Source organism: Physcomitrium patens, chromosome 3, assembly GCF_059467195.1.
Source record: "Physcomitrium patens ecotype Gransden chromosome 3, ASM5946719v1, whole genome shotgun sequence".
Classification (NCBI taxonomy): Eukaryota; Viridiplantae; Streptophyta; class Bryopsida; order Funariales; family Funariaceae; genus Physcomitrium; species Physcomitrium patens.
The window spans coordinates 3736113-3760007 of record NC_143412.1 but is presented as its reverse complement, the minus strand read 5'-3'; the positions used below and the strand labels follow the sequence as shown (position 1 = coordinate 3760007).

General features: G+C 38.6%; 3 protein-coding genes and 1 long non-coding RNA gene across 9 annotated transcripts; all 4 read left to right on the top strand.

The window, feature by feature from the left end:
* The first annotated feature begins 556 nt into the window (after positions 1-556).
* Positions 557-3029, top strand: LOC112280091 (uncharacterized). 2 transcript variants are annotated; one of them, XM_024515128.3, is made up of 4 exons: positions 557-946; positions 1636-1712; positions 2030-2093; positions 2341-3029. In XM_024515128.3, exons 1-4 carry the CDS (start codon positions 890-892, stop codon positions 2749-2751), a joined length of 609 nt encoding a protein of 202 aa, XP_024370896.1. In that variant the 5' UTR covers positions 557-889; the 3' UTR covers positions 2752-3029. The 2 variants fall into 2 exon arrangements, with proteins under 2 accessions (XP_024370896.1, XP_024370895.1); XM_024515127.3 differs by having other exon boundaries at positions 2030-2114.
* Positions 3030-6791: 3762 nt separating this feature from the next.
* Positions 6792-14201, top strand: LOC112280089 (SNF1-related protein kinase catalytic subunit alpha KIN11). Of its 3 annotated transcripts, none has more exons than XM_024515119.3 (12): positions 6792-8002; positions 8285-9196; positions 9322-9506; positions 9776-10093; positions 10355-10540; positions 10715-10804; positions 10950-11033; positions 12205-12378; positions 12644-12738; positions 13077-13269; positions 13446-13510; positions 13604-14201. In XM_024515119.3, the coding sequence occupies exons 2-12, from the start codon at positions 8989-8991 to the stop codon at positions 13650-13652; spliced, it is 1647 nt and encodes a 548-aa protein (XP_024370887.1). In that variant the 5' UTR covers positions 6792-8002; positions 8285-8988; the 3' UTR covers positions 13653-14201. The 3 variants fall into 3 exon arrangements, with proteins under 3 accessions (XP_024370887.1, XP_024370886.1, XP_090104696.1); XM_090248570.1 differs by having other exon boundaries at positions 7315-8006; XM_024515118.3 differs by lacking the exon at positions 13446-13510.
* A 97-nt stretch (positions 14202-14298) lies between these two features.
* Positions 14299-14828, top strand: LOC149989479 (uncharacterized). The gene is made up of 2 exons (XR_016502003.1): positions 14299-14441; positions 14641-14828. It is a non-coding gene; the product is annotated as an uncharacterized LOC149989479 (long non-coding RNA).
* A 714-nt stretch (positions 14829-15542) lies between these two features.
* On the top strand, positions 15543-22195 carry LOC112280088 (centromere/kinetochore protein zw10 homolog). Of its 3 annotated transcripts, none has more exons than XR_016502002.1 (14): positions 15543-16492; positions 16657-16812; positions 17208-17366; positions 17684-17845; positions 18169-18405; positions 18655-18783; positions 19069-19161; positions 19350-19445; positions 19887-20015; positions 20178-20255; positions 20423-20707; positions 20985-21132; positions 21400-21482; positions 21760-22195. XR_016502002.1 is itself a non-coding variant. In XM_024515114.2 (14 exons), exons 1-14 carry the CDS (start codon positions 15878-15880, stop codon positions 21844-21846), a joined length of 2331 nt encoding a protein of 776 aa, XP_024370882.1. In that variant the 5' UTR covers positions 15543-15877; the 3' UTR covers positions 21847-22195. The 3 variants fall into 3 exon arrangements, 2 of the variants coding, with proteins under 2 accessions (XP_024370882.1, XP_024370884.1); XM_024515114.2 differs by having other exon boundaries at positions 20549-20707; XM_024515116.2 differs by lacking the exon at positions 20423-20707.
* The last annotated feature ends 1700 nt before the right edge of the window (positions 22196-23895 follow it).

Sequence of the window (23895 nt, the reverse complement as noted above, 5' to 3'; positions counted from 1 at the left end):
ACAGTTTTAGTTAGAGTGGTCTTCCATTAAATGTAAGTGTGGACGGTGATTCTGTTGGGGTAGATTGAAGTCCAAACTTCTGTCAATGTGTATATTAAATCTCTTTTAGGTTTGTATTCGCTCTTGTTTAAGCGGCTTTACTCTCTATCCTTGGAGATTTGAGAGTAGAGTCTGTATCTTTGCCCATGAATACGTAGAAATTGTGAAGCAATTACGTAATGGCGTAAGTATTAGCACATTCGAGATCTGCTTATAAAACCGACGAATTTGTTAGTGCCTTGCACATGACAACTGAAATAATTACTTTCTGAAAAGTGATAAATTTATACTATTATTGTCGGTAACTTTATTGTTCTGTTCCACAATCTATCCTTCTGCCACAATTCAAACATCTGTTCCGGAAATTTTCTTAGATTGGTATTGTTGGACCTGCGGGCATAGGCTCCTCAAATGGTTAGCAGTGACTGTGCACAGCATCAGTCGCCCGTTTCTGTTACCACGGAGCAATTTCCGATGCAGCGTGGCGTGTGCTCTTCCTCTATTCAGTTTCCCCTCTAGTTTTGCGCTCTCTGTCCAGGTTATCTAATTTCTTGTCTCTATCCGAGCCCACACGTTTGCAGTCAGTGTCCCAGTGTCTCCAAGCCATTCTCAGAAGACTCCGCAGCAGTTGAGCAGTCGTGAATCGGAGGTTGCGTCTCCCGTGTGTCGTGCTCCTTAGACTGAGATCGATTGGGAGTGGTCTGAGCCATTTCGCAGTCTGTGGGCTAGGGTTTGTGAGTCGTTGGATACTGGGTCTGGAAAGGGTCTTTGGTGCGAGTGATGAGGAGTGAGGGCAATTTCGGACGCGTTTGAGCAGAAAAGTGCATTTTCGTATTGAAAATTGAGAATCATGCAGCAAATGGCGCCGTATGCGGGGACATCTATCACTACTGAGCTCATCCAGAAGGTCTGTCGCATGTTTGGGTTTCTCGGTTATGTGGGTACATATTTCTGAGATCTTTTTCTCAAATCATTTGAATGTGCATTTCTCAAAGAAAGCAATGACTCATGTTTTAGTGATTTTCAATAGCAGTACTTACTTTAGCATGCATCGTATGCACGCTTATGAAATAGGAGGGAGTTTGGTTCATTCTTTGCGGAATAGGCACGTCTGTGTAGGAAAAACCTCTATCACAAGTCGGTGGTGTCTTCTCACAGGGGAAGGAAATCAAGTGATTGTCTAAGTTAACAACCATTTTTAGTTGCATTGGTGGTTGATCTTCTGTGAACCCAAACTGCCTCCTATACCACCCTGAATCACCATTGGGGTGGAATTCGTGTGGAATTGTGAGACATTTACTGATGAGTAACTTGAAACATAGGGCTTAGGGTTTTAGAGTTTCGATTGTATGCACTTTGGGGGCCCTCATAGCTGTCTGTGATGTCTCTGAAGGATTCAAACACATCATGGGTCTGGATGAACAGTGAAATATATGGAAGCTGTGGTTTTTGCTGTATTGCCTACTACCAGTTAGTATCGTCGGTAGTCTGCTGAATTGATTTCAGTTTTCTGACTTGACGACTTCAGGATTCTTTGATTTTTGGTTTCGTACTTTGACCCTTGTTGAGATTGCCTTTCTGTTCATTGACGTGCAGTACCTGGACGAGAACAAGCAGCTGATTCTCGCAATTCTCGATAATCAAAACCTTGGAAAGCTGAACGAATGTGCTACGTACGTTTCTAATTTTCGTCACATTTTAAAGTTGGTAGAATAGTTGCAAACCTGCATTACGATGCTACGATGCGGGGACTATTCATCCATCGCTTGGTAAATTTTTCTGAAAGTCTGAGTCTATATTTCTTGTTAACTATGTCAAATGAACCAACTTTCGGGCATTTCCGTTGGTAGTCACCATGATCGTCGATGCAGTACTTGTAGTCGTTGTCAACATGTATCTGCTTGCCCTGCATAATCCTGTATAGGGTATTAAATTTGTGTTGACTTGTAGTGGAGTCCGGATATCAGTTCTTAACACGTTCTACGTGCAGGTATCAAGCAAAGTTGCAGCAGAATCTTATGTACCTCGCAGCTATTGCAGACGCACAACCCCAAGTGAGCCAAAATTCTACTGAGGTGGCCTGTTCGGTTTCACATCAGTCGTTGGGAATAGTTTGAGTATGGTCTGTCGCACTTGTGCGCACGCATTAGATAGTAGTGTTGTCCAAAAATCACATTCAAATCCTATTGATCTACTATTCGGCGACTTAAACCTAGACATCCTCGAGTTGAAGTTCTCGGCAAGCCTTCAAATTAGATTCTAACTTTCGATATCACTAAACAATGCAATGGGCATTTGCAGGTTCCAGCAGCACAACCAATGCAACCATCACAGCAATATATTCAGCAGCAGCAGCAGCAGATGATGATGAATCAACGAAATCAGTACTTGCAGCAAAATCAACAAGGAGTACAAAACGCACCATCACCGCAGTCGCAGCAGTCGTATCACAACCAGCAGCCAGGCATGGTCTCCCAGGGAAACTCGGGGATGCACATGGTGAATAGTTCCATGGGTGGTAATGGCAACCAGACAGGAGGAAATGTTTCCGAGTATGGGAAACCAGAAGATTCCCGGGAGGGGACTCCAACAAGCTTGAATACAAGGAATGAAGGTCCACAAGCGGGGGCTTCCCCACTGGGACAAGCAAGAGAAGGGAATGGTGCGCCAGGAGAGGATTCAGAGGCTTCATACTTAAAAAGCTCCGAGTGAGCATGCAGCGTATTTTTCACCACCACAATGTTCTCTTACATCCTTTTTCCGGCCTCAGTAGCATTTTAAACTATGCATTTTAGGTCGGACTGAGTTGGATTTGAGATGCCGTGCCTTTTGCATATGCATGAGCACCTCAGATTTGACCTTTGGTATAAGTGATCTTTTTGAAATTTTGTGCAAAACTTTCAACACTACGAAATTTCTTTATATGGAAAGATGCCTTGTTCATAGGTGGGGCTCGGTCATGGGTGACTAACTCCCTGTTGAAATCTTCACATTCGAATATTGTGTGTTTCCATTCCGTGGATTTCTTAACATTTGAATATTCATAGTTTTATTTTGTAGTAAAAGTTTTATCCGTTCCTTCAATTTCAAAACGTTCTTATGGGTTTCATTAACTAGCCATATGTGTAGGATATTGTTAATGCTATCACAGTTCTCGCTATTGTCACCATAACTCATCATTGATTTAATATACATTTTTTGTGATTTAATTTCAATAAAAAATTATATATTTCTTTTTCTTTTTCTTTTTCTTTTTTCTTTTTCTTTTTTCTTTTTCTTTTTTCTTTTTTCTTTTTCTTTTTCTTTTTTCTTTTTTCTTTTTTCAAATTGTAGAGAAAGTAAGTTTAATTTTAACAAAAAAATAATAATAATAATTTTTTATAATACAAGTATTTTTTTACAATAAAAAATCATTAAAAATCAACAAGAACTGCTGGCATGAGCAATACCCATTATAAAATTTTCTTTTTATAAATAAAAGAACACTTATTTTGTTTGTATAGTGTAATAAAAAAAATATTGTGTTTTTGGGTAAAATTATTTTTTTCCCTTGTTGGTTAGTATCTTTAAGAAACTATAATTTAAAGGATGATTGTAAAAAATTGGTTTTTTTTTTTTTTTGGGTAAGAAAATGGTTATATACTAAAAAGCTAATTTATATGAATTGAATAAGCAACAGTTTCAAACATAAGGTTACTGATCGATTGACTTCCAGTATCTAAGTTATTGTTTGGTATAACTTTTCCAAAATGATCCCAATTTATTAGATAATTTTGAAGTGTTGAAAAGACATAAAAAGAAATCACAGTGAATATGTTTGATTTTTTTTAAAACAAGAAACCCTGTCACATATAAAAACAAATTCCAGCCTTCATGTTTTTGATGAAAACCAATTTTGAAAAATCAATCAATTCTCTTAGTATTCATTTGACCTCAATGTAATGTTAAACTAGATTATTATTCCATCCGATATTAATAAAATATGAGAAGAAAAATTAGGTCTACAACAAAATAACTGTGTGAATCAGTTGCTATCATATATGCTATTGAAAATTATTAACTGTTTAATTGTTTGATTTGTTGAAATTTTTCTAAATTTATTTCTTTATTTTGTGAAGCTTACAACATTATATAAAACACAAGGATAAGCATAAGCTACTTGCAATTGAGAAAACAAAAACCAATAATTATATACAAGGTTGTTAATAAACCCTTACACAAAAATAGAAGTTAATCAAAAAAATAGAATGATGAACCTAAGTGATGTATTTCTAGAATACTTACTTAGCTACATCCACGAAGACTCAATGCTTGGTGGAACCTAGGTTTGTGAAAGTAATTAAGAGCTGAAAGTTGAAATTTTTCGTCTTCTTTACTACTATTGTTTATATTTTTGTTTTGTTTTGCTTTTTTGCAAATACTATTTGGTTTTGCACACCTAATGTCCATGATTAATACCAGAACAACAAAATAAATAAGTCTCAATAAAAAATAATAATAATAATAATAATAAGAACATAGTTAACAAATGAATATAAATAAAAAAATAACAAAAAAATAGATATCTTAGAAAAATAAAATAAAATAAAATATTATGTATTATAATTTACCAATAGAAAAAATAGGTTTACATATATATATATATATATATATAGGAAAATATTAAAATGATCCATCCATGTTCTAAATTATTCCATCCTATCATACCCATCACTAGAAAAATTAATTGTGTCTAGAAACCATCATTACAATCATGGCCCACAACTTGACTCTTCTTATTCCCAACCTATGCTCCCTCCATTTCCAGTTGTCATCTTGACACCCTTGTTTCCAACTCTCATCTTGACCCCCCTCATTTGCCACAATGAAGTGGATTGATTTAGTAAATGGGTGGGTCATTTTAACATTTTTATTTATATATATATATATATATATATATATATATTCAAGGATTAATAATAGAGTATTTATTGTAGTCTAATATACCTTACTAAATAATGTTTTCTTTTCTATTTCTATAAATTATGGTGATCTAAACTTCCATGTAGTGAGTTTTTGCAAATTTAAGAATCGTCAAGATGTTAAATCAATGTATAGGACAAATATGATAATAACATATTAATCACAGATCTAAAGATATTATAATTTATACAAGAAAACATATTTTTTTATCATTTTCAAGTACATGTAGTGATTAATATAGTATTGTCAAAATATGGTCTTTGCATAAGTTGGAATATAATTTAATGGCAAAAAATGTTGATTATTGTCTAATAGAAAAGATTCAAGATTAGTTTTCTAAATGTAAAATGTAAAATTTAAATATTTATATATACACATATTTTAATTTTAATTTTGATTTTCTTTCATGGAATATTCCCAAAAATATCCAAAAATAAAGAATGCTTTAAATAAGAATGAAAAATGGTATCAATCCCACATCTATTTGCACTTTAATTTGAAAGGCTACAAATTGGATGCATATATATTAAATATCTAGGTACTTTAGTTCATATAATAACAAAATAATAAAATAATAAAGTATATACCATGAAAGGAAAAAAAGTTAAATAAAGAATTAAAAGGTGATATCTAGAATAACAATCATAGGAGACCAAATGACATTGATAATCACCTCAAGAATTATAAAAAAAATTACAATTCTGAAATAAAAAAACTCCTGGAAGGAACTTGAGAATGCATACCATATATATATATATACATATATATACACACACACACAAAAACAAAGGGGCATGCAATGTGGGGATGAGTTCTCTCTGAAAGGGGGGGGGGTGAGTGCATGGTCCTTGACCATAATGTCCAGCTCTCTCTCTCTCTCTCTCAGTCAAGCATGAACTAACCAACTGTTCCACAGTGGAATACACACACACATTCATATACATTACATTATACATAATTCTTTATTCCAAAGGCACTCAGCCAAACCAGCCAGCCATATATTGTTGCAGCTGCTGCCGGCTGTTGTTTATTTCCTTTCTGACATGTAGGGTAGGGTGGGGGGGGGGTATGCCATGGTGGAGTATGTGTTGTGTTTGAAAAAGGAGGCTGAATTGGAGGGAAGAAGACCAGAAGCAACTGAGTGATGAGTGCATATTTATAATAATAATAATAATAATAATAACAATGAGTGGACGGGAAGGGAAGAGAAGGGAAAAGGAAGGAGTAGAGTAGAGAGAAGAGAAAGGGAGGGAGTGGAGGGAAGTGGGGAGGGAGGCTCAGCAACGGAAGGAAAGCTTTATTACTGCTGCCTGCCAGGCGCACAATGAGTTTGGGCCTCAGCTTTGCGAGCCCCACGCTTTTCATTGCTGCGCCAAAGGTAAGGAAGGGGCAAACAAAAAAAACATAAAGTGCGGGCAGGGATTGAGAGCTCTCAAAGTACAAGGACAAGGAGAAGAAGGGGGGCGACGTAGTAGCAGAATCAGCAGCAGCAGCAGATGAAGCAGCAACGACAACAACAACCAAGTTACTATTACGGTGGAGGAGGAGTGTAGAAGAAGATTGCGGCGAAGAAGCGATGGCAAATATTGCATGAACGAATAAATGAATGAATGCCAGAGCCATCATCTGGGGATGAGAGCCCTGCCTGCCCCCCCCCCCCCCCCCCGATCCTTTTTTTTCTCTTTCTTTCTTTCCCTGGTCCCAAAAGGGGGGGGGGTGGCTTGTCATTTGCGGCTCCTCCCTCGTCCTCGTCCTCCTCACGTACTCTATGAGGCCCTATTCTAACTCTCGAGGCCCGTGCTGCTCGCATCTTCTAGGCTCTGCGCAATGATTGCCCACCATTCATATGCAAAAGCCCCCCGTCTGCTACAGTACACACGTCCTTTGATATTCCCCCCCTGTCTCCAATTTTCCTCGCCACCAACTTCCCTTCTTGTTTGTTGTTGTTATTATTATTATTATTATTATTATGATTTGGGCCTGCCTTTTTCTCCCCCTGCCAAGAAAGATATTTGTGCGGAATTACAGTTCCTGGAAGTCGCAACGCACTAAACAGGGTGCATGCGACCTTTTGCAGGAATTCTCCTCAAAAGCTGACCAGCAGACTGCGATTTTTTTCTAATTTTAGTTCCTAGCTTGCGAATTTGTGTGGTGTTTGTTGGATGCTTGCATGGAGGAGGTTTGGGCTGTTGATTGTACAAGTTTCATGTGTGTGACATGATTTTTTGTGACCTCAGATGGGGATGGTGACCATGACTCGTCGGGCGTCCAAATACTCAGGCACTACGAAGTTATTTGAACTAATTTCGTTTTGATGTTTCGAAAATACGCTGTCTGTTTGAAAAAACGAGAAAACCTGTATGTAGGGTCCTTAGTTCAAGGTCCGAAGGTCTTGAGGAGTCACTCAGTGTACGTGGAATGCTACCTCAAGTTGTTGCGTGGAGATACTCTCGACTACACCTGGAACAACTTCTGCAAGACAAGGCGACTCCATGTGCGTAGATACTGTGGCGGAGTTTTCGGCGCTGTCTCCTCTGGAGAGCTACTAGCATTGTGGCATGAGTCTTGGTCGCTGGCAAAAGCGCACTGAATTATATTTGAAGTCTAGGACTATTTCGTTGGTCGCCGCGAAAATTTTAATTTGAAGCAGGGGAGCGTCCTTTTAGACTGGGGATGGACGCTTACATTTGCCCGCATAATTATTAGTCCCAGCTGTGTTTCTCTGTGGCGATTTGTAGGATTGGAGCTGGCAAATTACGAAACTAATTTCTGACTAAGTTTGCATGGTTGCGGAGCATTGTTCGCGCTAGATGCCTCTTTGCAAATGGTGGAGTAAAGTTGACTCATCACAAACTTTCACATGTTCGACTTGATGGAGAAGTAAAATCCCGGTTTAAGTGGCTTCCATCAGGTTTCGGCTCTGTGTGTTAACAACATTGGATTTCATTGTGGAAAGGGAACTTGCATTACGTTCTGCAATCGCAAGTGGACGACCTCTTAGGTGGGTATGTGATAGACGTTGATTTCTGCGCAGCAATATTTCTGTTGAACTCAGTAATTGCACTTCATTCCACAATGATCTCCGCTAGTCCACTGAATTTTTGCAGTATGCCAAGGTTGATTGACGGAAATGGCCACATTGTTTAGGGAAGCTGTGAACATAACGGTGCAGTGTCATCATGCTCTTCTGATTTTGTAGAAGTCCTAAGCATTTAGAGTATTTTTATTTTTTCGTCATACGTGCACGATGAGCAGAAATAACCGAGACGCTTGGGTATTGTAGATTTTGGGTCAAGCTCAGGCGACGGCAGCAAACACTGATTACTCTCTGATGTTGCCAATCCACTTCCGATGATAACTTTGGGGTTCATAGACCTAAGATGGTTGTTGAAGCTTCTCGACAGTTGTGGTGCATGGTTGATATTTTTCAGAAAGAACGCTGGTTGGAGTTAGGGTTGTATCGGGAAAGGACAATTTGATGCCTGCTACTACTCTGAGAGAGGGAGATGAATCGTTGTGCATCTCCGATGTGATCTCAATTGGCTGCCGAGGAATCGGGTCTATTTTGAAGTTTGTAGTGGATAACACAGTTCTATATGGCCACCACACCGTCTACATGCAAACAAATAAGCTTAACAGGAATGGCGCTTGTATTTGGTGGTCAATCAACGAGAGGGCTTCTGTACCTTCATGCTCGGATTCCTCCTCACATGGTGATCCGAGGCGCTACAATCGTCCACCTGCCTTTCTATGGACCTGAATCTGATATAATTGAATAAACCGAATCATAGTGCTGCCTTCTGTGGCACAGTTTCTTCGATTTTCTTCTCAGGCATACTTGTCGCGGATTTATTTCTATTGTTGGTGCGCTAGTGACTGGCCCCAGAATCATTTGTGGCCTCAGTTTCACAGTTTCCGGCAATTTTTAAGGAAAGCAAACCCTAACACTCGTCAGACTTTTTGAAAGGGAACAAGGAAACAGGAACAATGACAGGTGGAGAGAGCAGCAGTACTGGCCATGTTCTGAGACGGCAGAGTAGCGCAACTGTTTGCGCCGAATTCAATTATCGTTTGGGGAAAACCATGGGATTTGGTGCCTTCAGCAAAGTCAAGTCTGCAACTCATGTTCTCACTGGTCAGAAGGTTGCCATCAAGATCATCAATAAAGAGAAGATGAAAGACATGGAAGATAAAGGTGTGCCTCCTTCTCACATCCTGAGTTAATCTTTTCTTTTCTGTTCTTGGTCGACGTACTCCTACGTTCGCGTACTTGTTAGACTGCATCCGCTGGATTTGTCCTCATTGTGCACTGTATTGCAGTAAGGAGAGAGCTGAAGATTATGCAGATGGTTACGCACCCCCACATTGTGCGCTTGTACGAGATTATTGAAACCCGTTCAGACATATACGTGGTCATGGAATATGTTGAATCTGGAGATTTGTTTGACTTCATCGTTCTTCATGGCCGTCTGCATGAAGATGATGCTCGTCATTTTTTCCAGCAGGTACGATTGAAGCTCGTACTAATGACCTTCTGTTATTTGTTCGATCAATCTGGTTGATGGACATTAGGCGTATGATTTCCAATCCGGGTACATTATGGTCCTGCATGTAGGAGATAATGACTGTACGTTTATAATTCAGAATATTCCATTTATTCTTATGCAAAACCAATAGCGTCTAATTTGAACATCCTTGATCTGGTTCCTTGTTTCTACAACCAGATTTTCAATTCCGACATCAAAAATGGCATTCTCTGTGGAGTATCTTGCAGATAATAGCAGGTGTGGAGTATTGTCACAAGAACAAGGTTGTACATAGAGACTTAAAGCCTGAAAATCTGCTACTGCATGCGAAGAGGCGAAGTGTGAAGATTGCGGATTTTGGGTTAAGTAATATTATGCGTGATGGTCATTTTCTGAGAACAAGCTGTGGAAGCCCCAATTACGCTGCTCCAGAAGTAATTCAACGCAAGTATTATGCAGGCCCTGAAGTTGACGTCTGGAGTTGCGGTGTGATATTGTACGCTATGTTGTGTGGAATTTTGCCATTCGATGACGAAAATATCACTAGTTTGTATCAGAAAATTACGGTATGAATTCATTCCGTCTTGTCAGTCTGGTTGGTTACGCCTATCAACAGACTGTTACTAAAAGCATTAGGGTATTTACAACGGTGATAATTTACCCTTTTTGATGCAAGGCCTCAAGCTGCAGGAGCGCTCTTGCTCGATTTCTGAGTAAACTCGCAAATAGTGGATCCCTAGTTTGTATCAGTGATTCGGATCATGTTTTTGCTGTTAAGGAACATGTACAAGTAGTTGTTTTGAACTTTGCACATTTCAATGTCGCAGGATGGTATTTATACGCTACCAAGCCATTTATCCTCCCAAGCAAGGGATCTCATCACTAAGATCTTGAACACAGATCCTCTTACTCGAATCACCATACCAGAAATACGGTGTCATCCCTGGTTTCAGTTGCATCTTCCTCGCTATCTTGCTTTGGGGACTCCACATTATATTCAAAACTTGAAATTCGTGTGTACATCTTTCTCTCACTATCTTCTATTTAAATGAGCCCCCTTCTTTGTTGTGTGCACATGGCAGTTGCAGACACGATAGAGCCATTGAAGGGTTTCTGCACAAATCTTGTAGATGGACAGATGTTTGTTCATGTTTGTTAAACGTTGAGAGTTGAATGTGTTGACGCAGATTGATGAAGATGTCTCGTCCTTAGTAGAAAAAATTGGCTTCGACAAGAAATGGCTGGTAGATTGTCTTCAGAGGCAAGAACAAACCAAGGTGGTTTTAGCATCTTCTACTTGGTTGATGGGTGTACACATGTCATTCGAGATATTTTGTGGTTTGAGACAATGCTTTCTGGTCGACTGGTTCAAGCCAATGATGTACAAGTGGGGAGGGGTGGGTTTGATGATGAATTGTGCAGGCAACGGTGACTTACTACCTAATACTGGACAGTCAGCGATCCCACAACCCAGATGACTACCTTGAGACTGAATATGAAGATCTGGTGAGCTCCAGATCTTAATATCTAGGCAGTGAGAAAACACGGTTTATTTCTGGTGAAGAAATTCAAACGCTCTTGTATTCCTAGCATTATTTTGTGCTCAGTTATTGCTGGAAGTTGAAAAGAGGACATGCTTGGTTAATTCTTTCATTTCGAGGTACTACCAAATGTTGGTAACGGAGTTATTTCACCTCAATGTTGTAAATTTAGGGTTGTGGCGCATGACGTTCTAGCACTATATGATTTTGAGCTTCTAGGTGGATGTGCTAGAAGAGTTAATAGTTTGTTGATTTCTGTGGTTTGAACTGAGTCTCGTTTCAATGTAAGGGTTCAATTTGATCTACTTGTGCTCAAGTGACTAAACTGCACATCTCTAGAATGTTATGTTGCCCTGAATTGGTAGTTGGTAACAGCTGTGTATCTATTTTTATATATTTTTTCAAAGCTTTGGTGTTAAGGAGCCAGATCATTTTCCCCTTAAATGAATTCGAGCATCTCTTCTACAAGGCTTCCTTTATTCCCTCCCATTGACAAATTATTTATTCTAATCCAAAAGCAGCCTTGATTGGTCTTGATGTTTTCACTCTGGTCGTACAATAGTAGAAACCATCCCTTCAACTCGGGAAAGGAGGTTAACCTAATTGGGTCGGTGTGGTTACAAAAAGTCCTCGTGACCAAAGTTACCCACTTTGGACAGCCTTCTTGCCTCGTTCGGGACGTGATATCTGCCCGCGGTGTTGGAATATAAGTTTTTATTATGCGCCGGGTTTAAATCGGTTTCTGGTTTACGTTGTAGTTTGGAGGCGGCTCCAATTATAGTGACATAGTTGTCTATCACATTCTTTCCTCCTGATTTTCCTGGTTCCTTTTTGATACTTGTGGTATTCGAGTTAGTTGAGGATTGTAATATTTCTACATTTTAGAATTACCTGGTATTCTTTACTCAAGGTAAAAGTACCCGATGTGAGTATAGATGTTCTGATAGAAAATGTGGTTCCGCTGTATAATGAATGCTTCTTATGTTCTTGAAATGGATGACGTTATTTTAGTGTGTATACTTGTCAAAGTTATTTCGAACAAGTTTTACATCCACTAAAAATGTGTCTAGAAAGAACTACTTCACACCAGAACTCTATTTTCAGTAAAAATAACAAGAAGATTGGGTTGATTGCAGGATGAGTCTGGTGAGGGAAGTGAAAGTGCGTCCAAGTCTGATGCATCCACCATTGTGGAACCAGCTCAAGATGTAGTTCACCTCAGTAGCAGCCTGATGACACCAATCGCGGCGTATGCAGCGAGACCCTTGATAAGCGTCTTGCAAAACGGGAGTTGGGCTGTTGGTCTCCAGGTTAGTGAAGTTCTGTACAGAATCGAAGCTCCTGTGGTTGATATCTGTTAGGAAACATCTTACTCAAAAAAGAGGACTAATTTATAACATCTTTATACGTATGTCTCATTCATTCCACTGCAATATTCGGCTGGTGACGTCAGGTCAATCCAATGTGTGCGTAGTTCTTACAAAGCTATGGCTAATATGACTGTGTTTGTGAGTAAGTTGCCTGGTTGTTGATTTTCTTTCTGTGCTTTTTGTTTACTCTCTTGCCCTAATGCAGTCTCAGGCCCATCCCAGTGAGATTATGATGGAAATATTGAAAACTTTGCAAGACTTGGATATAAACTGGAAAACCGTAGCGCCCTACTGCATCAGGTACAACCTAGTAATGATATTTGAATAAACCTTTCGCCTCCTTGTGTGTTATTCATTCTTTTCTCCCTCAATTGGATGTGTACTATGCTTGTCAGCAAGAATTGTAGAAGCAGTGTGTACGCTGCAACATTACGATATACGTTATGCTTCTATGCTTTCGTCTTATTATTAACTTTTTCGAGTATATTTGCACTAGTGATACTGATGAATAATATCTACATATTCCGAGACATATTGTCATGATCAAATCATTAATAACCTTGGGATGTGGAATCTCTGTTCTTAAATTATTATAATTATGTTGTGATGAGGCTGATGAATAATTATTGAGACTGTAGGTGCAGATGGGTGTCTCATATTTCCTCGCTTATGGTTAATAAAAGTCACGGGTCATCAGTTAGTACCAGCCTGAGTGAGTCGCCAATGACCCTGGGGTCGTTACCAACCAGTGAGATCAGCCCAGTGACAGATTCCAGTCCATTGGAAGATGCGGAATTAGAGGAGCATTTTGTAGTAAAATTTCAGCTCCAGGTACAGCATTTGCAAAAGTCGCATGTTGCAATATTTCTTGGTTCAGACGCTCCTTTCTTTCCAATCACTTAGTGATAAATGAGAGTGGAACAACATTCTCACACTCTAAACCTTTTGTGCACTGATTGAGCAATCTATATAGTGACTCTTCTCAAATGAAGTGGAATCTCGTTCAGGGACGTCCAACTTTGGCGTTCAACTTTGGTGTTCTTAAACAGCGTAATTGTCGTGGTGCTGTGAGGTAAGCCTGCCGAGATATGAGCATGACGAAGGTCTCACTCATTCATGGAAAACAGGAAGGTTGTACTGATAATAATGTGCGTGGTGACTGCAGCTTTACAAGACGAGAGAGAGGAAGTACTTGCTGGATATACAACGAATAGATGGCCCCACCTTTTTGTTTATGGATCTTTGCACTGCATTTTTGGCAGAAATTGGGGCAGTTTGATTGTGCTATCGGTCAGCACATTCACTCAAGTCTTCATTGCGGTTATATGGTCTTTCTGTTTCAGAATTGGATCTGACTGGTTTGTCCTACGCTTTGCCGCTCATTCTTATTTGTGTGTATACCACCATTGTAGCTCATTGTCATGTTATTTGACCTGATTCTTACATCCAATAATTTTTTGCTGAACAGATCTATTTCCTGTTCAGTTTAGTTCGATACTACTTAGTTCCAGTTTATTTTTATGCTGTGATCAGAATTGTGGCGCTTTCTGCCATGAGCTGCGAGTAGGAAAGGATCGTAGAGGTTGTGCAGTAGTGCATTCTTAAAGTTATGCCTTGAGGAGATCGTGGGTCCTCATTCATCTAGACAGTATCAACACTTTTTTTTCACATGTAAAGCAATGCTACGAGAGTGAGCACTCGTCTGCTAGACACCTTTGATGAACTAATCTTTTATTTCTTGTAAAGCTAGAGCATATTTTGTATTTGGAGTACGGAGTCTGTACACTATTCTGTACCACTTTGAGTAGATTACTAACACCAAATCCGGTGTTTTCCTGCATCACCTCAGCTGCTTCAGTTCCTCCGGTTTAGAAAATTTCTGATTTTTTTCGCGTCAGCCGGACAAGGGTCACTCTGAAACAATCATATGTGCAATCTCTGAGACTTCCGACGCTTTCGAGAAAGCCATGAAGGCCTAACGTAGGGTGTAGAATGGCTATGCAGTACGTGACATTACTGTCTTCATCTATCGGTTGCTGCGTCTGCCTATGGTATATGAAGGACTAACTAATAAGAAGTTTGCAATGATGTCCAAGTCTTGTTAACGCTGCTGATTGTGTGAACTCTTTGATGAAAGAACTACCAACTTGAGGAAGTAAGGGCCTGAGCTTTCACTGAAAATATCATGTGCATGTGGAGTAGAGTACCAGAAGAAGGTGCGAGTCGAACAGGTGGTGCAGAATATATGACTACTTTTAACTGAAGATGTTATGGTAGAGGTTTCGAAAGAATTATTGGTGTTGCTGATAAGAGATAGTTTTAAGCACAAGGATGTGTTGAAGCGATGATGAACCTTACATTTTTCGGAAGAACTGAATTGTTCACAACCACTTAAATATCTATGTCAATGCCATATTTCATACTTGGTAATTACATGACTTCCTTTCATGATAAAAAGAGCTAACATTCGTGCTACAAATGACACAAAATACTAGTTTTCTACATTTTTATATAATTTATTATTATTTTACAGATAGAAATTATACGTATTCAGTGCATTTATTTTATTTTGTTTTTTTGTTTTTTTGAATCCTAATAGCCTGAAACAAACACTTTTCATAACTTAATTTAGTGATGAAACGGTCTTAGAACTTCCACAATCTAGTTGTGTGCTTTTCGATAGAGCACATGCATTAATCCTTTTACAAATTGCATATTATCACAGTACTTGAGGATTAAATTTCAAGATTAAATTTCAATATTCTTCACTATTTTGTAGATCTTGAGGTAATTCTAAACTTGTCAAACTTTGTATTTCTCCTAAAAAAGGAAGAATTAATCTTCACAAACAAACATTATATTTGATGTTGAGAAACAATACTTGAGCATTTATTTCATACATGTTCTATCCTCAGCAAAAGTATTTTCTACTTTGTACATTTTATTAGAAAGTGTAGACCAAGAACTTGAATAAGTCCATCCTTAGTGTTATTCAACTATTTACAGATGGAAAGGGATTCAACAGAGAAAATGGATTATTTATTTATTTATTTATTTATTTTTTGGAATACTAGAACCCTCTCTCACATTTGAATCACAAGAATCCTAATGCAGCAACGACTGTTGAAAGAGTTTTCCCCTGTCTCTTCCTCGTCACAATCGTGCTCTACTGTAACTGAATTGAATCGGATCGCAATCGCATCTCGTTGCGAATTCGCATTGACAGACCCAGCCTTCGAAACAGCTTCGTGTTGAGAAATAGCGCTCGTGAAATAATTGTCATCGGGGTTTTTACGAAAAAATTAGGGTTTGTTTTTGCGTGTCCACAAGATGGTTGTTTCGTGGCGAAAGGTTTGCGGTGTGGAACAAAGATGAGAGGATGAATAGAGAAGTCGAGGTGTGTTTTAATATTGAGGAGAGTTAGTTTTGAGAGCTTGAAATGGCGGAATCAACTGGACATGCAGAATTCGACCTGCGAGAATTTGTGGCGACGTCGCTAGGATCCAGGATTGATGACTCTGCGCCTTTGTCTGCCTCTGACCTGCGCTTACTCTTGTCCAAGCTGCACGGGAGGTCGGACCAGCTCAAAATCCGTTTGCGGAAGATTGTTGCGGAGAATCACGATCAATTTAACTCCATTGTGAAGGATGCGCATGGCGCTGCGGCAGGCGTAGAGGCTCTAGCGGAGGATGTGGAGAAGGTTGTCGATGCTTTAGAGGAGGATCGTAAGGGAGAACCTCCTTTTGACGTTGGGATTTGTCGATTGGCAGCCACGGCAGAGGAATTGTGGGAAGAGCAGGAAGAACGGAAGGAGTACATTGGTGCTTTGGAATTTATTGCAAGTGTGCGGGAAGGATTGAAATCTGCAGAGAGGGATTTTCACCTAGGAGCTCTTGCTGAGTCGGGGACTAAATTATGCAGAATACGGGAGCAGCTTGAACTCCCTGCAGATTGGACTGGAGACAGAGATGATAAGAAGGAGAGGCAAATGAAGGAGGATGAAGTCCAGGCGTTTGTTCTCTTGCAGGATGAGTGGGCAACTTGTTATTCCAAGGTACGAACAGTTCCATTCTGATTTTATTTACAACAAGTTTGCGTTTTATGGACGAGATTCGCCCTGGTTATCCGTAAGTTGTCAATGAACGCTGTGATGTTCATCGTGACGAAGTCAGATGACATATACATGTGAGCTGATTCTCTTGGTGCTTGTTTGTGCAGCTTCGAAATTTCCTGGAGGAATTGTTCGCCAAAGCAGTTGTGTTAAATTTGCATGGCTCTGAACTGTGCATATATTCCCGTGTCTCTTGCAGCGATATGATGGCAGGGGTGAATGCTGATGAAGTGGAATTAGCTACTATTCTTTCTACAATGGATGTACGCAGGACTTCTCTACTTTCCTATTTACATCCTTTTGTGTTTCTAGCTTCAGGGCATTTTAACAATTGAACAGCAAACTCTACATCATTCGTTGCCACGCACTTTGACGAGTGAACGTGATCCTTCTATTTGTCAACTGTTAGCCTCTTTCCCAGAATGTCTCCTCTCAGCTCTTTGTTACTTCCGCCTCATTATACAACCAATTAACTTTACAGATCATCTGTATCAAACCCTCTCATATTTTGAGAAGTTTCTGAAGTCTTACATTCTCAATGATATCATATTGTAGAAATAAATTGCACGACCATAATCTCATACAGGCGGCAAACCAAGTGTAACCTGGTATATTATGGGTAATACCTCTGACTAAGACCTGAATTTCTTGCGAGCAGAAAGTAGGAGTATTGGAAACTAGGCTGGCTAAAACAGCTGATTTACTCCTCAAGCATATCATTGATCCGATAGTTCGAAGTCCTAGATTTGCGGTACATGTCAACGACATGGATCAAGAAGGGAGAGCGATTCTCAACTGGATGCAAAGTTGTAGTAAGGTAACTATGGGTTTGCCATCTATCTATTTGATATTCAAGTGTTGTAAACTAATTGAAAATGTTGAGTAATAGAATAATCTGTTATCACTAAGTCAAGGATAGTGTTCAATATTATTTCCTCAATCTTAAATTTGAACACTTTTGTGTGTTTGCTCTTGCATGTCACAATAACAACACCCTGGTGTTTTTATCAGCGTACTCGATTTCTTTGACCTCTTGATATTATATTGATTGATGTTCTTCGTGTTTAGTTTGCTGCACCAAGAAATTTAACACTTAGAATTGGTATACCTAATACATGAGTATTCTTTGTCCAGACAAATGGGGGTGGATACGTAGAGATGTTTGCTAAGCTCCTCGAAGTGTTCAAATATCTTCGAACCAACTTGCTGGTTGATAACGATGGATGGATGGTGCTCCTTGGTCGTGTAATTTGGCCTGAGTTAGCAGAGGCCATCACAGCGAACTGTCTTCGCAAGGTAATTTTTGTATTTATTTGCCAGAATGCATTTCATCAGTGTAAGTACTACCGAATGGACATTTTATACAGTTTATGGACTTCATTCCTCGTTTGATTCTCTCTTCTGTGTTATTCGAATTTCCTATAAACGCGCCATGTTCTTAAATATCTGAAGATGTAACTGATTTGATATTATAGAGAATTAATTTGACCATGATCCAGATCGTAACCTGACGATACATTTTTGGCTCCATCTCGAAACTATGCTATCGTCAAGGAAAATGTAGTTTTTTCATTAATCTTGGGGCCATCTAATGAGGACCTTGTTCGCTTTGTTTGTAGGCTGTTCCAAATGAAATATCCGAGCTTGCTAGCTTTCAGGAGTTAGCCCAGGCCAGTGCTGAGTTCGAGACATGCTTGGGGAAAGCCTGTCTGATTCCAGACTGGAATGAAACTCGTGGGGACAAGCTTCGTAGCTTCTCAGCTGACGTGGAACATCATTTTGGTGCTAAGAAGAGGAATTCTGTCATGGCGAAAGCACGTGACCTACTTATAAAATTTGACTATAGATCTAATTTGGTGTGTATAATCTTCACACCTTGTTTTCTGAGGGAACTGAAACTATTGCTTGATATATCTGTTTGCAGTCTTTACCGTTTAGGGCACGTGTTTGCTCTTTTCTACTCAGGTTTATCCTGTAAGTCTTTATAATCAGGTGTCAGATAATTCCTGTTGTATGTGACTGTCCATTGTTTGCAGCGTGCTTCTGAAGTGTATAACACGTGCCTGAATCATTTTCTTATAATTAATGGTTTTGTTGAAGCTCAGATCAATCGAGAGGAGAAAACCATACAGGGCGTGGATGACAGTGACAACATATCCTTACTGCAGACAGAGACATGTACCATTACCCTGGCGGCAAAGCAGCTCCTAGAGCTGGTACATGATACATTGCAGGTTCATCGATCACAAGACACTCATATGTATCTTCCTATTTACTATTTCGTTCGTTTCAAGTGACCTCGTAGTGTGTACTTGGTTAGCACAAGCAAAACCAGTATAAGTTCTATGTGTCTGTGTATAGAGCGGTGTTCTGAACTATTTGTGGGTTTCAATTTGTAAGGATTGAACTATGTAATTGTTGTGCATAGCTTACTAGTTCTCGCGGCACCTTCTTTGGTATGAAATCAGGACTGCGTCGATGTGTTCTAGTTTAACGAATTCTTTTCCATGTGGTTGCAGGATGCTTGTAAGTCCAGTCCCAGTATAGCAATGGAGCTCTACCTTGGTGCTAGAGATGCCTTACATCTCCACCGAGCCATTATTCCTGTCAAGGTCAGTTATCGTGCTTATTGAGAGTTGTTTACAGATATCCTCTCTACTCCATAACCTCGTGTTGGTCCTTACACATCAATCTCATTGTTTATGTGAGGATTTTGAAGGCTTTTCTTAACTGTAGTATGTCTTTCATTGGACCCTACACTTCCGTTAATCCCTTCAGTGTTGTATCTGTCATTGTGTAGGCGATGGAATACTTGAATAGTATACATAAAGCTGCTTCGCTGTGCTACAACGATTGTTTTTATATTGCACATCACGTGCTCTTTCTTCACTTTCAGGTCTCACCTCTTAACTTAGCTATAATCCAGGGAGATGCAGATGTTTAAAATTATTTAATTCTTTTCTTAAGTTCTGCACATGGATTCTTTTTAAAGGGCGGACTATTTGGACCTCTAGTCGTGGTGTTGAGTTTGTGTCTTAGGAATATCTAAGGCTTGCAAGTTGGAGTCCAAACTGTTGGTGCCTTAAACCTGTGACGTGGTGATTCTTGAGCACATGTTGATGCCCTAAACCAGGAGATTCTATCACGTTTCACTTCAGCTGGATCAAATGGATTACTTAAGTCGATTGGGGCGGTACTGCTGTGGTCATAATGTACAGAAGCATGCGTAAGCGTATCGTAAAGTGTAGTAGTTCACTTTTGTGTATCAGACTTTGTGAATTAGTGGGCTTTTATGACCAAGAAGTATTTGATTTTTACATGTTGCTGCCTGGTACAGTACTATCCAGCTCTTCCTCGAAATGTCCAGAAAATCATGTCGTTTGTGGATTTTGCTCCTTTGTTTCGGCGGTTTGGCTGTCAAATCCTTGAGAAGCAAATGCACTTGATTACTGTGAAGCTTATGGAGGTAAGTCTTTTCACGAAAAAATCATTTCTGATGTTTGCCTGTTGCATTTATGCTGCTACTGCACTTCATCAGTGATGTGCCATTGACTTGGTGGAATCTTTGCGTTTGTGAACGTCTGTGTCCTTACTTCACTTTCACTTATGGAAAGAACTATTCGTGTAGGATCTAGACCAGGCAAACGGTTTCCAGTATCTCGAGCAGAGAAAAAGATATGATACATGCACCAATGCAATTGGCAAGGTCCGTGCCTTACCTAGAATTATGTTTTGTTATTGGACTTGCTGCATACAATTGTTACATACAAGCTGGCTATACAATATTGTTAGATGAGCTTTTGTTGGTAGACTTATTTCGTATGAGCTGAAAGAGCTGAAATGAATGTCTTTTTTCATTACAACCTGTTTTAGATGGACATCCAAGCTATGGTTGTTGTCGTCAATCATGTTCCAAAAACATCAAAGTGAAAAAGACGTATGTTTCTACTCCCAACGGTCATAGGTTAACTCACAGAGGAACACTGGTTCTTACACCAGGTAATAATTGAATTAGAGGCTATTCGGACGGTGTGGCAACCCATTCTTGCGGAGAGTGTGTATAATCTAGCGTTTGGCAAGCTTGTGAATGCGGTGGTCACTCGTCTTATAAATGAAGTGCTTGCTTTTGACGACATTTCTGTTGAAGAAGGTGAACAGGTAATGCCTGCTATGGTATTAGAGAATCAGAACCATTGTTTACCACTTGGCTTCAACTCGTTACTTCTATTTGATTCGAAAAACATGCAACTATGTGGAGAGGAAGGGCTAGGGTGGAGTTAAGAGAGGCATGTGTTGGTTGCAGGCTCCAATTGTACTTAGTTCGATGGTTTAGGCTCCTGTGATTTCGGGATTGCGCCTGCGAGCCTTTTTTTTTCTGTTATCGATGTGCTGGATACGTCAACAGGGTTTTTGATGAAGGCTTCTGTGCATGCAGCTACGGAAGCTGATGCTGGATGCGATGGCCGGCTTATCAACATTATTTGCTTCAGCAAACGAAGACTCAGATGAGGCTGGTGGCGATTGTGCAAAGGATTCTGTCCAGAGAAGAGTTCCGTTGTGGCGTAAACTTTTGCGGTTGACTGGCAAGAATCAGTCCCTAGATTACCTTGCAGTCTTCTGTTGTTTCTAAGGATCTTGATAGTCAAGTGCTTATTGCGATTATGGTGATGACTGAGGTTGCTAGACCAATTGGGACCCCGTGAACTCGAAGTCCTGTTTTGTTTTGCATATGACGGCACCATCAGCCGTCAAAGCTTCGAGAAGTGCAATATGGAATGGGAGTGGCTGATTTGCTTTTATGACATAGGCCAATCTATGATCTAACAGGAGTTGCTGTTGAACATGAACAGATTTGCTGGACATGTCGTTGAGGCCAATTACACAATCGTGGGAAAATGGAGATTTGCCTTCATCTGGGTTCTCGGCTGATGAGGTGAGAATCTGAATAGGGTCCCTTTCGAGGCAAGGAGGAGTTGGGAATGAGCTCCCGGTACTGATATGATGTCTCTGCTCAGCACCAGGAGCTGATCAGGAACCTACGGAAAATGCTTGGAGGATTGCACCTTTGGCTTGACATGGTCGACCCAATTAGTATCCCAGCATGGTCGAGTTAGTTCAACTTGTGGAGATGAGACGACTTCCAAGTGAACAAAACGAAAAGGTGACTTCTTTGAAGCATGAACTCACCCTGCGTTGTGTTTGATGTGCAGGTACAACATCTGATCAAGGCCATATTTTCAGAGACAGATCTGAGGTCGGAGTGTCTCAAAGTGATTGTCGACAGCCGTTCAAAGTGAGGGGACAAGTTTCAAGGAGCCAGGGTGCTTCATAGTTTTAGCACTTATCTTGCAGGCCTGTATCCTTGAATGCCTGGTTTGCAATGGTCTACCTCCTGGGCATTATGGCAGGAAGCAAAATCTCAGTTGAAGGCCAGGTTGGCCCATTTGAAAGGTAAAATAGTTTGAATATGCTGTAGGAAGCCCATTTGTTGTCAGACGCTCAGTTTTTTCACTTCACTACATCTCGTGGACACCAAGTTCTTTTCATCTGTTCAAATGCCCTCTGATTCTTGGTCTACTTTTTGTAAATTTATTGTAATTCCTGTAATCCTTTTACCATATACCCGAAGCAAATTATTGATCAGGAGTACGTTTGGTTTAAGACAATTAGTTTTTGTTTGAGCATAAGTAATGGTTGTTTCTAACCATAAAGTTTATTTCAACAAAAGTTTTTGTTTGAGCAAAAGTTATTTCTAACTTGACAATCACTTAGATATTTTGCATCAAGGTGTAACAACAAATATACAATCTATTTGTCATTTGAGTTTTTCATATAGTAAATATTTTCCAATCAACAATTGTATATTTTTCAATTAAATCTATTTGAGTTTTCTTTTGACACAATACATTTAAATTTAGTAGTTGCTTCTGATCTTCAAGTAGAAAAAAATAGTTTGAATATTTTTTTCTTGTATATCTTGATGCCACTTGGATCTATATTTTTAGGTTTCAAAACCACTTCTAAGTCCAAAGTTGGTTTGTAGTTATTAACAACAATCTTTGTTATTATATTTATCTATTTATTCTTTAATTATATCTTTCTAGGATTAAAATTATGGTTATCTACATTTTGTACTTGATATATTATTGAGAAAATTTCATATAGATTCCTTAAATATCTTAAAATATCAAGAATACCTCTACATTCTTGATAATAGCAAATATATCATTCACATTTTTTATAATAGCAAATATATTCCTCGTGGTGATATTCTATCACATCCAAGGAATATATTTGCTATTATCAAGAATGCAAGGATATTCTTGATATTTTAAGATACTTGAAAAATATATATGAATTTGTTTTTATTTATAAATAGGAAATGATGTACTAAATCACAACTTTTACATCGTTGTATTGGATGAAATCAAGAAATCTTATTTAGTTAGCTTTATACTAAAGAAAATCACTCTAGAAATTTTAAGAAGAAAAGATGATATGAAACATATTTTATATTATATATGACATAAATATCATTGTCCATTGAAATTTGTGGCAAATTTTTCTTAAAAGATGGTTTATGTAGAACTTTAAGAAGATATATTAAAAAGTGGTTTGAAATAATCTATATATATATATATATATATATATATATGTTAAAATATAGATATGAACTAATACATATAATAAAACAATAATTTAGTCTATTTCATATCATTTTTTTATTTTATACTATATCCAAAATTTTGTAATGAAAATTCTTATTTATCAAATATAAGACTTTTGTACCATGACTTTTCAAAATGAATTACTAGATGTAAATACCTCTTACTAGATGTGAATTACTAGAAAATTTGAATATAATAAATAGTGACTTATTTATTTGTTCAATTACTCATTTTCTTAAATATCAATTATTTTTTATTCCCAATAGTTCTTTGGTGCACTATTTAGAATCCATGTGGTCCATTTCTTAAGCTTTGCATTCAAGAAATCTATGTTATTATTTAGAACCACCTCACCATCCAAATTCAATTGATTGTATTAGCAATAGAATTGCATGTTTGTTTTGAATTAAAACATTAGATTTTTATAGACTTGCATTATACAAAAAAGTATTTTTATACTCCAAGTCTATAATTTCCACAAGAAGAAAAACAATCATTAAACAAAAACCATGATTTAAATATAGTAGGTACTTTTTCAAGTTGTAAAAACATAGTATTTGAAATATGATGATTTTTAGTACCTTTTGTTTAAATTGATTTATTATATATGTAAATTTTATTTATTTATTTATTTTCTTTTAGATGGTAGAAATTAAATAATATTTTGATACAAATTTC

Coding starts and splice junctions, on each gene's coding strand:
- LOC112280091 (XM_024515127.3), top strand. CDS start 890: ATGCAGCAAATGGCGCCGTATGCGGGGACATCTATCACTACTGAGCTC. Junction 947..1,635: donor CTACTGAGCTCATCCAGAAG/GTCTGTCGCATG, acceptor ATTGACGTGCAG/TACCTGGACGAGAACAAGCA. Junction 1,713..2,029: donor AAGCTGAACGAATGTGCTAC/GTACGTTTCTAA, acceptor TTCTACGTGCAG/GTATCAAGCAAAGTTGCAGC.
- LOC112280088 (XM_024515114.2), top strand. CDS start 15,878: ATGGCGGAATCAACTGGACATGCAGAATTCGACCTGCGAGAATTTGTG. Junction 17,367..17,683: donor GGATGCAAAGTTGTAGTAAG/GTAACTATGGGT, acceptor TTCTTTGTCCAG/ACAAATGGGGGTGGATACGT. Junction 19,446..19,886: donor TGCTCTTTCTTCACTTTCAG/GTCTCACCTCTT, acceptor TGCCTGGTACAG/TACTATCCAGCTCTTCCTCG.
- LOC112280089 (XM_024515118.3), top strand. CDS start 8,989: ATGACAGGTGGAGAGAGCAGCAGTACTGGCCATGTTCTGAGACGGCAG. Junction 9,197..9,321: donor GAAAGACATGGAAGATAAAG/GTGTGCCTCCTT, acceptor ACTGTATTGCAG/TAAGGAGAGAGCTGAAGATT. Junction 12,379..12,643: donor GTTGGGCTGTTGGTCTCCAG/GTTAGTGAAGTT, acceptor GCCCTAATGCAG/TCTCAGGCCCATCCCAGTGA.